At 55.4% G+C, this 13,242-nt stretch overlaps 1 protein-coding gene across 1 annotated transcript in view; it reads right to left on the minus strand.

The window, feature by feature from the left end:
• The window catches only part of MED15 (mediator complex subunit 15), a gene marked incomplete at its 3' end in the record, with an annotated part of 72,747 nt that overhangs the window by 17,585 nt on the left and 41,920 nt on the right, over window positions 1–13,242 (minus strand). The window contains exons 4-9 of the mRNA XM_044656608.1: window positions 10,819–10,848; window positions 9,299–9,511; window positions 5,820–6,136; window positions 3,356–3,401; window positions 1,858–2,259; window positions 1,376–1,660 (exon numbers count right to left, since the gene is read on the minus strand). Coding sequence (XP_044512543.1) covers window positions 1,376–1,660; window positions 1,858–2,259; window positions 3,356–3,401; window positions 5,820–6,136; window positions 9,299–9,511; window positions 10,819–10,848 — 1,293 coding nt within the window. The remainder of the gene's footprint in view (window positions 1–1,375; window positions 1,661–1,857; window positions 2,260–3,355; window positions 3,402–5,819; window positions 6,137–9,298; window positions 9,512–10,818; window positions 10,849–13,242) is intronic.

Genomic DNA, 13,242 nt, shown 5'->3' on the forward strand with positions numbered 1-13,242 from the left:
CCCCCCCCCCGGCCGACAAGCTGGGCGCCACTTCCCGATGGGAAAAAGAAGCGACACCAGTCACTGCACCCCACTTACAGGGCCGCCCCCTCCTCTCAGCACCCCCAAGTTTAACTACACTTCACAGATGCTGCGTGCAGACAGCCCTCCTCGTTTCGGGATGGGCCTCTGACTCCGGCCGCCTCTGAGGGCTTCTCCCGTGACCCTGAGGCCCCATCTATGAGCGTTTGGGGTCAGGGGCCCGCTCTGTCTGTGCCTGCCACGGGAGCCCCGCCGGTGAGAGCCGAGGCGTCCCCCGAAGGCTCCCCCGAGGGGCTCGTCCCAAAGAAAGCACCCCCGGCAGCCCATTCTATGGCCGGGGGGACCATCGGGCTCATTTCTGGGACCCCAAGCTTCTGCCCCACATCTCTCTGCCACGATGAGGAGATCCCAGCGGGGCCAGGAGTCAAGTCGGTCAAGGGGACCAACTGGATGAGGGAGAGACTTTGAGACCTAAAATAACGTTACATTTAAGCCTAAAGTAGACCTAGAACCAGTCGGTAAAGGGTCCTGGTGGCTCAGCGGCTCAAAGAGAGCCAGGCTTAGAGATGGGGGTCGCCTCAGACGCTTCTGCTGAGAGACCCTGGCCAAGTCCTTGCCCAGCCCTCCCCCTTCCGCTCTGGAACCGATGCAGACATGGATCCTCAGGCAGCAAGGACGAGGCGGCCAAGGGGCCGGGCAGGGGCTGCACAGCAGCGCCTACGGGCCAGTTCTAAAGCTCGGACTTCATGCCCTCCCCGCGAGCTCAGGCTCCCCCGAAGACCCACTGGGAAGGCAAAGAGCCTCGAGGACGCCCCGGGACGAGGTGCTGCTGGGACCCCATTTTGCAGAGGAGGAAACTGAGGCAAACAGGGATGCTACGTGATGTGCTGTGGCATAGAGCTGGTGAGCAGCTGAGCCCTGATGTGAACTCAGGCTCGACTCCAGGGCCGGCCTCCATCCGCTGGCCTCCCCATCCTGCTCTCCCCCTCGTCCCCTCCTCTCGGAGGCTCTTCCTGAACCTTCGCGCCCCGGGACTTGTTTGGACGTTGCTGTGTGAAGGGAGCCCCCTCCCCGAGGGCAGAAACGTTCGAGTCCCCTCTCTGGGTCACCCGGTGACCAGCCTCGGGCCTCCCTGGGGCCCGTCCTCTGGGGCCCACAGGACCGGCCAGACTGTGCTTGGAGATGTGGGGCTGGGAAGGAGGTCACCGGCCCGCGGCCAGTCGTGGCCCCTCTTCTCTAGACAGCTGCCCCGCTGGAGCCCAGGCCCGAGCCTGGACCGCCCCCACCTGACTGGGTCCTGAGGAGCGCCCCGCCCCGCCCTAAATCCTAAAGGGCCTTCGGACCACGGACTCACACCCGTGTGCCGTGACGCGCGACCCCCAGAGCTCCCGGCGAGGCTCCCGCTCTTCCGGCTGGCACCGCGGCCCTTCTAGAACCTTCCGGCCCAGAAGCTTCCCTCGGCTGCCTGTGACATCAGCAGGAGGAAGCCCATTGGACCCTCCCCACCAAGCAGTGCTCCGGTTCTCGGGGTGCCTCCTGCTCTGGCCCAGCGGATCGCCTGAGGCCTGGACGTTGGCCTTCCATGAATGCGGCCGGGTGGGCCCAGAACAGGGGTGCAGAGCAGGCGCTTTGGCCAGTCCTCCCAGGGGTCAGCATGGGCAGGAAGCATGCGGGCTACTGCCACAGCCCAGGCTGCCCCCCACCTGGGCAGGGAGCGGGGACGCCCGCTCGGCCCCTCAGATACCCCGGCCTGGCCTAATCACGAAAGCCTCTCGGCTGAGACCCCCCCCAACCCCCATCAGCCGAGGCGGATCCCCGGGACCGTCCCCATTCTACGGGGGAGCGAAGCGGCCCAGAAGAGGCCCACGGGGCGGACGTCGGGAGTCTCGTTCCCGCCTTCCTTCCAAAACCCTCTGCGGCCTCGGGGGGTGGGGGGTGGGGGGTCTTTGCTGACCACCTTCTCCGTCCAGGCCGTGGGAGCTGCTCTCTTGCTCCTCCCCTTGCTGTCCTGTTCCCCAACGTCGGGTGTCCCCCGAGGCCGCTCCGGCCACTCTCCTCTCCCCGGTCCCGGGCCGTGTGTCTGGCCGGCGTCCCCTCGGCACCTGCCTCTCTCCTCACGTCTCCCGCTGGGCACGAGCCGCAGCGCTTGTTCTGTCAGCCCTGCATCCGCCCCGAGACATCGTCCGTCTCTCTCCGGGGCAGCAGCATCTCCCGCGCCCTCCTTGGCTGCCCCGTTCCCTGCCCAGACAGCCAGCGGATCTCCAGATCTCGCTCCTCCCTCCACGGCGCACCTCTGTCGGCTCCCCCCGGGGTAAACCCCAGCTCCAAGCTGCTCACGAGCCGGCCCCAACCTCTCCTTCCAGCCTTCTCGCCCATCTCCCACCTCTGAACCTTTGCCCCAAGCACTCTTCCTTCCTTTCTCCAAGAGGACCTGCCTCCATGAAGCTTCCCCCACTTCCTCTCTGATTTGTGGCAGGGCAGTGTGTCCAGATGCTGGGCATCCCTTCTATACTAATGGCTGGTTCCCCCCTGTCAGGAGCCGGGCCCGAGGCCTCCTTTGCCTTGGTCTGCCAGCACTTCTCAGCCCCAGGGTCTGGCATCCAGTGGGCAGACTCCACTCTAAGGAGGCCCCTTCCATGGCAGAGCTGGGCAGCAGCGATGGGCCCCATCTCTAATGGTCTCCCCTCCTCCACAGCTGGAGTCAAGAAGAATTCAGATCAGCCACCGCCTTGGCTGTGTGACCCTGGACAAGTCACTTCACTGATCATCAGAGTGCCCACCTCCCGGCGCTGTCACACAGCCCATCTCTTGGTGTCTGGCTAAGTCCTGTCAATCTCCCCATGACTGCTGCTTTCTAGACTCTCCCAGGTTAGTCTAAGGGGCCTCCCCTCCAGCTGCCGCCATCGCTGCTCCCCCCTCCCCTGAGGAAGGCACGGCGGCTTCTGGTCACGGCCTACAGAATGAAGAAGAAATGAAGGCCGACGAGGAGCAGCGCCCGACATTCTTCCTCTGCTTCATTGTTCCCGCCTGCGCGCGGAAGCTCGGACCCGTGCCACGTGGATCGCCCTCTAGTCTCATCCCACTCCACCCCTAGGACGGGCTCTCTGCGCCCACCCTAATACCTCAAACCCCCCTTCCAGGATCGAGGCAGCGAGGGGGCACAGTGGGCAGCGTTGGGAAGCTGCTTCATCTCTAGGAAGCTCCCTCGAGTGCGGGCCCAGGCCAAGGGCCCACGGAGGGAGGAAACCCTCGCCTCCACTTTGGGCTCCATTCGGATCGAACTCCGTTCTGGCTCTGGTTCAGTTTCTGTCTCGTGAGCAAACCTGATTGCTACCTATTACACGGAAGGCCGATACCCCCTCCATCAGGGAAGGGGGAACCTGAATCACAAACACCAGAAAACAATGGTCAAAAATGGTCTCTAGGTGATGGAAAAAAGAAAATCCCATAAAAAAAAAAAAAGAAAGAAAACTTGATTCAGTGATGGGAATTGTGAGAAAACGTTGGGGCAGCATGGCCAGAACCCAGCCGGGCCTGGCTGGGGAGCTGGACCACTGTGGCCTGAAAAGCCGGCCCCATCGGCACCTGACCTCATCCTTCAGGGCCTGTCCACGTCCTTTAGGCTGAATAAAGGCGCTCGGGGGAGTGGGGCACCTCCTTTTCTGATCCCAGCCTAGCTTGGAGAGTCTCCAATTAGAGACCAACTTACCTAAGGATGCAGCGTGTCTCGTGCCAACCCCACCTCCCATACCCTTCCTGTCTGTCTCTGTATCAATGCGGAGACAGAAGAGCGACGCAGGCTGGGCACCAGGATCCCACGGCTGAGACGTATCTAAGGCCAAGTTTGGATCCCTGGCTTTTGGCCTCCAGGCCCAGCTCTCTATTGCATTGTTATACTTTACTGCATTAACACTTGTGTCCCCTTCTCCAGGGTCTGGGTCCAGCTGAGATGGTGGCCTGGTAGTCTCCATCTGGTATGTGGTTAGTAGCATGTGCTGCTTCTTAACAGCGATGGGCACCGGAGCACGACCCTTCGGTGCCTCCCTCAGTCATTTCCATCAATCCACAGGCAAGGTTTTGGCAAGCCAGCCAGGAAGAGCACACAAGACCAGGACTACGATTTTGCCGTGGGTCCAAATTACAGGATGGTTGTTGGAACTGACTGAGTCAATGACACAAAATGGCACATGGCACAATGGGCAAATGCCCGTCTTTGGAAAAGCTGAGGCCTGGCCTAATGCAGGAGGAGCCTTATGGTTCAGTTTCCTCATTTGGCTATTCCCTTCCTGAAGTTCATCCTGAGTCTGGCTTTTGATACCCTTTAATGACTCAAGGCTGTCACAAATGACTTGGGGCTGGAATCTGACAGAGCTGAGGGAGTTTTCCTTGTTATAGAATATTTTTTCAAGTCAGTTTGTGCCTTTAAAAGAATGAGCTGACACTGTTATAACTGCATCCCTCCTTTTCTTTTCATAACAAATTTATATAATCAGGGCAGATAAGCATTAAATGTTTTTTTAAGTACAAAACTAAATCAATGAAGAGATGAATACTGGAACATCTCTGAGTTACTATAATAGGAGGCAAGTACAGAAATCCTTGCAATTCACAAGACAAAGATTCAATATAAAAGTTTTCTAATTAAATGGAATAACAAATTTGGAAAAAGCCACAGAATTATAGACGTTTCTCTATATATATGTATATAATTGACTTCCATATATATCCAGTAGGGAAATTTAGGTTTTGATTATGTTTTAGTGCTAAGTTCTCAAAACTAGATTAGGAATTTCACATTTGAATTTGCAGAAAGAAAGGGAAATAATTTCCTCACTTTTGAAGTGTCTCTTGTTCATTTTTTGGTTACACTCATGAATTCTTTTTTTTTTTTTTTTTTTTTAAAGATTCTTCTATCAGGTGTAGTACGGTTTTGGTAAAGACAGAGACAGCAAGTGGCATGTAAAAACTGAAGGCTCTGAAGTTTGGGGTTTGTGAGGCTGAATTTAAGAGGCTGAACTTAATTGTGTTCCTTGTTTGTGGCAGTTTTGAGCAGAATTATGGAGGACTCTCAAGTTATTTGGAACCAGAGAAATGGAGCCCTCTTTAGGGCTGACCTGAGAGGGAGTCTATTCCAGAAGAAGCCAGAGATTTCCAGGGTGACGATGACTCCACAGGATGCCGGAAGTTGACCATCGTGTTATTGCTCTGGCTTTCTGTTTCAGGATATTTATGTCTGCTGAGTTCTCTTGATTACCTTAGTGACATGTAACTCTTCCCCTCTCAAAATTAGTCTATTGCAGGCCCTCTACCTAGTTTGACCTATAGTCAGATTTACACAATTTTGAACATATGAAAAAATATTCTAATTTTGGCCTACAGATAAGTGGTCCATGGCAGGGAGCAGGGGGAATCAAAAGGGGCAATTTTTAATCCAAATGAATCAGAAAAGGCAGCGAGAGGGAGAGCCAGGCAGTCCTTAGTCCCAATCCGGCCTCAGACACGTCCTCGCTATGTGACCCTGGGCGAGTCACTTAACCCCGTTGCTCTCCCCACTCATCTGCCTAGGAACTGATACTAAGTATCCATTCTAGGACAGGTGGTAGGGTTGAAAAAGAAAAATGGCCCGGAAGGGGAACGGGCCCCAGTCTGAATGCAATGCGCACGCATTCCCTAACAAACTGACGCGCTCCCAAGCCATTCTAGCCGATCCCCACGCAGCTCTCTCTCCTCCCTCCCGATCTCTCCTCCCCCTGTGCAGCGCCAGCTCCGTACTCGCACCGCCCCTGGGGGCCCCCTACCTGCTGCTGGCTCTGGTGGTGGAACTTCAGCAGGTGCTGCTGCTGCTGCTGCTGCACGGCCACCTGTAGCTGCTGCTGCTGCTGCTGCACGGCCACCTGGAACTGCTGCTGCTGCTGCTGCTGCTGCATGGCGCTCTGCTGGGCCTGGAACTGTTGCTGCTGCTGCTGCTGCTGCTGCTGCTGCTGCTGGAGCGCCACCTGCTGCTGGGCCTGGAATTGCTGCTGCTGTTGCTGCTGCTGCTGCTGCTGTTGCTGTTGTTGCTGCTGCTGCTGCTGCTGCTGCTGCTGGAGGGCCACCTGCTGCAGCTGGAGCTGGGCTGCAAAGACAGAGCCAGGCCCAGGGCTCACGCTGGCCCTCCCCTGCCCCCACTCCCCCAGGGGTGAGGAGCACCGGGACAATCCAGGCTCCTGGCAGAGGGGGACGAGAAGCTACAAGGCCAAGGTAGGCCTTTGTCGGGTCTCTCTTTTTTGTGGTTGGGGGTGGGAGGAAGTAGAAAGGAGGGAAAGTAAATTTTAATTAAGAAAAACAAAAACCTGCCTTTTCCTCTCCTGGGGGAGAGCCCTCAGCCATGGCTGGGGGCTGAAAGATGGCTCTGGGGGGCCGTGCCCCCCCACATCCCCAAGAGGCTCCGCCGAGATCCCCGACCACAGGGGAGGTAGGGAAGGGCGGCCCCCCGCCAGGCCTCTCGAGAGCCTCGGGCATGGCTAAGGATCCCAAAGCACGCTTCCCCGAGGTGGCGTCCCACCCAGAAGAGCCGGGGGCAACATCGCCCCCGGTCCTCGTCCATACGTATGTCCAAGAGCAGCCCAGGGACTTCGCAGGCCCCAGGACGGCCCAAAGAGGGGCCGCTCGGAGGACAGAACAGAGCCCAGCACCCGCAAAGCCGGCTCTCTCCCGCCATCTTCTCAGCTGCTTCCACCGTGGACAGAACGAAGCCTCCCAGGAGAAGGTGCCGACGGTGGAAGAGACCCCTGGACAGCCGCTCGAGAAGGCCTCTAGGTTGGCTCCTCCACGTGTCCCATCCCTGGTATCCAGGCAAGGCGGGCTCCAGCTGCCACGCTACTGGCAGAAGCCGGCCTCGTCCACATGGCTCCGGAGGCCCCACAGAACTGGCCTTCCCAGCACGGAGGCCGTGGAACGAGCGGCCCCGAGGCTCCCGGTGCAGGGGAGAGGGTGGCCGAGGCGGGCCATGGCTGCTGTCCGTCGTTCACGGGGCAAAACTTCCCTGAGGCTCCTCCACGTCAGGCGAGTGTCTCACACCCTGAGCCCGAGATTCAGACTAGAAACTAGAAGAGGAGAGAGCCGGGCCGACGGCTTCTTCGCCTCTCAAGCGACTTGTCCAGTCATGGGTGCCAAGTGAGAGGCGGCCTTGGAGCCCACGGCCTCGTCCCACTCTACTGAGCGGGCTGATGGCGTCCTAGCTGGGGCTAGGCCCGACGGAAAGCTACCAAGACGCAGCCGAGGAAAGCCGAAAACCCCAAAGCAAGGCTGAGCCTTCCCTCAGGACAAAACCAGTCCATGAGGCGGGGAGCGGCTCACCTACCCGGGGTCCGTGAATGGAATGGAATGAAGGCACGGGATGGGATGATCCAGAAAAGCCTGTTTAGACCTATAGGACTGATGCGGAGCCGGGAAGACAATCTACACAATGACTACACTACGGAAATAAAAAGAATTCCTACAAAATAAACAAAACAGAACGCTGAGAAAGCATGAGGATAAGCTTGGCCCCAAAGAAGACATCGAGGTCTTTGCTTCCTCTGCAGGCATGTTGGAAACACTCCGGAGAATGTCCAAGGCTGTGCTGTTTTCACCAGTTTTGCTGAAATTTTTTTCTTAGTTAAAAAAAAAAAAAAAAGTTGGGGGCAGCTAGATGGCTCAGTGGATTAAATGCCAGGCCTAGAGATGGGTGGACCTGGGTTCAAATCTGACCTCAAACATTTCCTAGCTGTGTGATCCCAGGCAAGCCACTTAACCCCCAAAACCTAGCTCTTCTGCCTTAGAACTAAGACACAGTATTGATTCTAAGGCAGAAGGGAAGGGTTTTAAAAATAAAAAAATAAGACCTTCTTTATCATAAAGGATGACTCTCTGGGAGATGAGAAATGAGGACACAAGGGAAATTTAAGAGATGCAAAAATGAAATTTCCTTTAAAGAGAATTGTTTTTAAATCATTGTGAATTATCCATTTACAACTCATAGATACATTATCAGTTATTTTTATTTGCCCTGTCAGGTAACATTTTGTTGTTGGAATTTAGGGTCGTGATACCGACAGAAATCACCTCACATAGGGAAATGTGCAAAACTCCTCTCTCCCTCTCTCCTTCCTCTCTCAAGTGAGGGAACCCAGGCCTTGATATGAACTTGCCTTCTAATCCCAAACTCAGTGTCTCTTTCATTAACCCAGGCAAGGCTGCCGTGGGCCAATGATCTTTTTGAGACTCTCCACTCTTTCTTTCATCCAATTCCTCCACATCAGTGCTTTTCCTGGAAAAGCCTGTCTTTCTGTGTTTATTTATTTGTTGGTTTAGTTTATTTATGGAAATCTTTACCTTTTGTCTTAGCATCAATTCTAAGGTAGAAGAGTTGGAAGGGCCAATTGGAGTTAAGCAACTTGCCCAGGAACTACTAGGAAATGGCTGAGGCCAGATTTGAACCCAGAGCCTCCTGACTCCAGGCCTGGTGCTCTATTCACTGTGCTATCTAGCTGCCCACCCTGGTCTTAGGGGACCATCCTATAGCTTCACTTTGGCCCTGGACAGAAGGGAGAAGGAGGTGCAGGAGAAACAGTGCGATCAAGAAACCTGCTCCTCAGTGGGGACCATTTACTTCCCAGTCTATATCCCCAGTGACTAGTGGGATGGTCCATGGAAGGTGTCTCAGCAATGCCCGCTGACCAATGGCCAGAGAAGGGGCAGCAACTCCGGGACCGGGGGCATTGGCCAGCCAAGCAACAAGGTCCATCGAGGTGGATGGGAAGGAAATGGTCCTAAAATCAGACTAAGAAGATGGAGAGGGACTCCAGATGCTGCTGAGCACGACCCCCCCCATCTCACACAGGACGCAGAGGTGCTCCCTCACGGTCACGGATCATAAATGGCAGAAGCCGGGTCTAACCCCAAATCCAGTGCCCCTTCCTGAGCCCACGCTGACGTCCTCAAACCCAGGCGCCTCACTCCAGTGCTTGACACGGAGGGCTGGCACACGCCCAAGGAAGTGAGGTGCCCAGTACCTAAGCCTGAACACCCCTCCAGCAACATCCCAAGACAGGGCTACAGTCATTCTGCTTCTTGGGGATCCCAGAAAAGTCTCGCTGCTTTTTTCCCCACAAAGGTAAACTGAGGGATCCAATTTCTAGGGGGGACCAGGTCAGGGCTTCCTTAATCTTCATAATCCCTGGTAAAGAGGGGACATGCTCAGGAACAGCATCAACATGAGGGGATTCCCAAGAAGTATCTAAGTCGCGGTACTTACTCGACTGAATGGTGGCAGAAACAAGAGACATACCATGAGGGGGCATTGCCGAGGTGCCAGGTGGTGGCTGTCCTGAAAGGGTCATTGGCTGGCCCACTCCTCCGAGCCCACTTATCCCGCCCAGTGATTGGCCTGGGCCCCGAGACGCCATCCCAATTCCAGTCGCTCCAGCAGGGGGTCCACCTGTGAGGTTCTGTAGGGCATTCATAGGATCTGTGGGGTGGGGGTGGAGGGAGGTGGGGGAAATGGCACCACTGCTCAAAAGGTAAGGCTCAGGCTGCCCTGCCCTGCCTTGCCCAGCCCTGCGGGTCACCATCACCTGGGGAGAACAGACTCATGTTGTCTATGTGGAGACAGCAAAGTAGAAGAGGCCAGCAGCCCCCATTCCCCTTACTATCTGTGGGCTTCTGGGGGGCCTGGAACTGGTGAAGAAAATGCCCCCAGCCGATGGGGTCTGGAACTCCCCGGTAAACTTGGATCTGGGAGCCCCGCAAAATCCGAGGTCTGGGTGTCCGGGGTCACTCGGTCAGCACACCTCAAAGGAGGGCCTTGAACGCTGGCACCACACTGCTGTACTTAAAGTGAAGTCATGGGACCCGTCCTATATAGGCCTCATGACTCCCCGTCCCCAGCCCCTGGAGATAAACCGAGCAGATCCCATGTTCTTGGCACTAAATGGGCCTGAGCCAAAAGGCCTGAAGTCAGCAGCCGTCCCTCTTGCTGCTCCTCATTAACTGGGAGTTAGTGAGCTTGGGCTAAGTGAGCCGGGATGCAATCCGCACCAGCCCCACCGAACGAGGGCACCTTTGCACCCACCTAGCCAAAAGGCTGCCGAGAAGAGCAAGACTGCCTGGGCCTCTCGCTTGCAGCCTCCCCCCCTCCTTCTAGGCCTCCTGGGGCTTTGACACCTCTGACCCCGAGGGCAGCCCCTCTTCCCAAGGATGAAGCCACAGAAGCAGCGTGCTGAGAGAGGCTGAAGGTGCCTCAGGGCCCGGCTCCTGGAGAAGACACTAGGGACCAGGCTCCCAAGGACGTACTCGAGAAAAGCGGAACTCTCTGAGTAGGCTATAATGCCCAAAGCTCCCCAATGGGCTAATCCTGGGCCTCCACACCGGCTCTGGCTGGCCAGGCAGCTAAGCACGTAGGATAAGAAAGAGCTGAACGAGAGAGGCAGGGGAGGGGCAAAGGAGCCCAGCAGAGAGAACGCCATTGTTCTAGGGCACTCTGCGAACAGTGGTCCCGTCTCCTCTCGGGCGTGGGCTTTCTCCTCTTTTTTGGCTAAGACAGTGGAACATCTTAGCAATTTAGTGGCCAGGAGCAGGGGGTGACCTCAGGCCTGTGCCTCAGCGGACAGACTTTCTTTGAAAAGCTATTCTTCTGTTCATGGGGAAAGGATCCAGCTAAAAGCACCTTCTCAAAGCTCACCCTCCCTCTCTCCCTCCCCATCTCTAAATGACTGAGAATAATACAGAACTGGGAGAGGGAATAGGGGTGGGGGTGGGGGGTGGGCAGGTTCTTACCGCTAACAGAAGCCTGAGATTTCTTGTTATCTAGTAAAGAAAAAACAAAGAAAAACCCTCAGAAGCACATATTCCAAGAGCATGTTCCTCCCTAACCTGTGGGCCTCTTGACCTGAAATCTGCCTAAGCCTTCAAAGGGTCATGTATGCTGACAACCTGGGGCCCCCCAAGAAAGATGATCCAGCATCTGTTCCAGGAGCATCCAGGCCGGCCCTTAGGGGAGATCTGGGACCCCCAAGGAGCATCTGCTATTCTCCAGGAACCACGAGGTTAGCTCAAGAAGATGACCCTTATGGAAACCACGAAGGCGCCGGGGTCACAAGATGCATCCACAGGAGGCCGCCAAGGGCCGGGCTAAGCTCGATGACTCTGGCGGATGCCTAGATGCTCCTGCAAATCAAGGCCAACCTTACAACTGAGCAGACTCTAAATAACCCGGGGCCTTCTCGGGCGACGACCCGCCGCATCCCGGAACTGTCCCACCTTGGCTAAGGAACCTCAGTGCTCGAAGCCTTAACGTTCTTACCAAAATAGAACCAAGTCTCTCACCAAAGGGCTCTAAGAAGGACCTCCAAGTGAGAGAGAAATCTGAGTTCTACCTATCCAAGATCACCCAATCCAATCACCTCCTTTTATAGAGGAGGAAACTGAGACCCGAGACAAGCAAGGCCAAGAGGCAGTGTGGGCTAGTAGGAAGAGCTGCGAATGAACGCAGAGGGGCCGGGCTTAGGCTCTGAGCACACACGCTCCCTGCCCGTCGGTGTTGGGGAGGTCCCTCAGCCTCTCTCCAGGCTTACAGAATAAGCTCACTTTCCTCATGGCTCCAATAAGAGCACAGCCCCACTTGAGCTCCGAGTTTCCCTTTGGAGGTGAAGTCTGCGTTGTTTAACTGGCCCAAGGTCCCCCGGCCCCGGGGAGCTGGTAGCTAGAGCTCTGCTGAAGAGCTTTGCCGGGGGAGAGATCACCAGTGACCACGGAGCCCCGCTCCCCCATCCCATTAGTCCAAGAGAGAACATAAGCAGCAGCCCAGGAGCAGCAGACAATTCAAAAATACTCCCCGAGAGCTTCAAGGGAAATTCATCATTTTAGGCAAGACTAAAGCTGAAGAAAAAAATGGCCTCCTAGGGAGGGCCACTAGGATGAAGAGGGACCCTGCAGGCAAACAATAGGAGGATCTCTTAAAGGAACTAAGGCTCCTCAGCTTGTTCCAAAGGAACAGCCAGCTGCCAACAAATAGTCAAAGGGCTGCCATGTGGCCCAGAACACCAGAGGCCAACCGAGGCTGGTCGTTCGGTGACGTCTAGCAACGGGATGGCCCAGGAAGCCCGGGTTCACTAGAGGCCTCACCCCAGAGGCAGGGTGCCTGGATGCTCTGACCCAGAGACTGTGGTGAGTTATAGGATCAGGTCCCTCAGAGGCAGAGCTCATCTGGTCTCAATGCCCCAGAGGATACAGAGATCTCCACTCTAACGTACAGAAAATATATTTTCCTTTAACCTCAGGGTCCCTTCCAAGTCCTGACTTCCCGACTAGCTTTCCCAAGCCAATCCAACAAGCATTTATTACGTACCTATCACATACGAGGTTGGGCAATAACTCCTGGTCACCTAAAGACTAAAGAGCAGTCTCTGCCCTCAGGGGCTTACGCTCTACTAGAGACACAACGAGTCGAAAGGTAGATTTATACACGATGACTCGTAGAGGAAGGAGACGACACTCAAGGTTAAGCTGGGAGGATCAAAAAAACTCGCCCTAGGAAGTGACACTGAGTGGAGCCTCAAAGGCAGCTAAAAGGCAAAGGTGAAGAGGAAGAAGGTTTGAGGCACGGAGAATGGTCTGTGCAAAGGCTCAATGATGGATGAGCAAGTGTGGGGAACAGCAAAGGGTCAGCTTGGTTGGAACTCTGCAGGTGAAAGGGAGTAACATGGAGGAGTCGGGAATGGCAAGAGCCAGAGTGGTGAGCTTCTAAATGCAAAGCTCAGGAGTTCCTATGTTGTTTTATTTTATATTTTCCTAGAGGCACTAGAGACTCTGACATTCGTGAGCAGGGGAGTGACAGGGTCAGCTGTGATCTCCTAACATCTCAAATCAATGTGATTATATATTCCCAACACTACACTGAGATGTAATGACAGGGGCAGCTAGTTGGCTCAACGGAAAGAATGCTGGGCTGGAGATGGAAGGTCTTGAGTTCAAATCTGGCTTCAGATACGTCTTAGCTGTGTAGCCCTGTGTATCCATTTAACTCCAATCGCTTAGCCTTTATTGTTCTTTTGCCTTGGAACTGGTACTCAGTATCATTTCTAAGATAGAAGGTAAAGGGAGAGGGAGGAAGGACGGGAGGGAGAGAGAGGGAGGGGAAGTAGAGGGAGAAAAGGTGGTGAGAGAGAAGAGAAGAAAAGAGAAGAGAAGAGAAGAGAAGAG

Source organism: Gracilinanus agilis, chromosome 1, assembly GCF_016433145.1.
Source record: "Gracilinanus agilis isolate LMUSP501 chromosome 1, AgileGrace, whole genome shotgun sequence".
NCBI classification, from domain to species: domain Eukaryota; kingdom Metazoa; phylum Chordata; class Mammalia; order Didelphimorphia; family Didelphidae; genus Gracilinanus; species Gracilinanus agilis.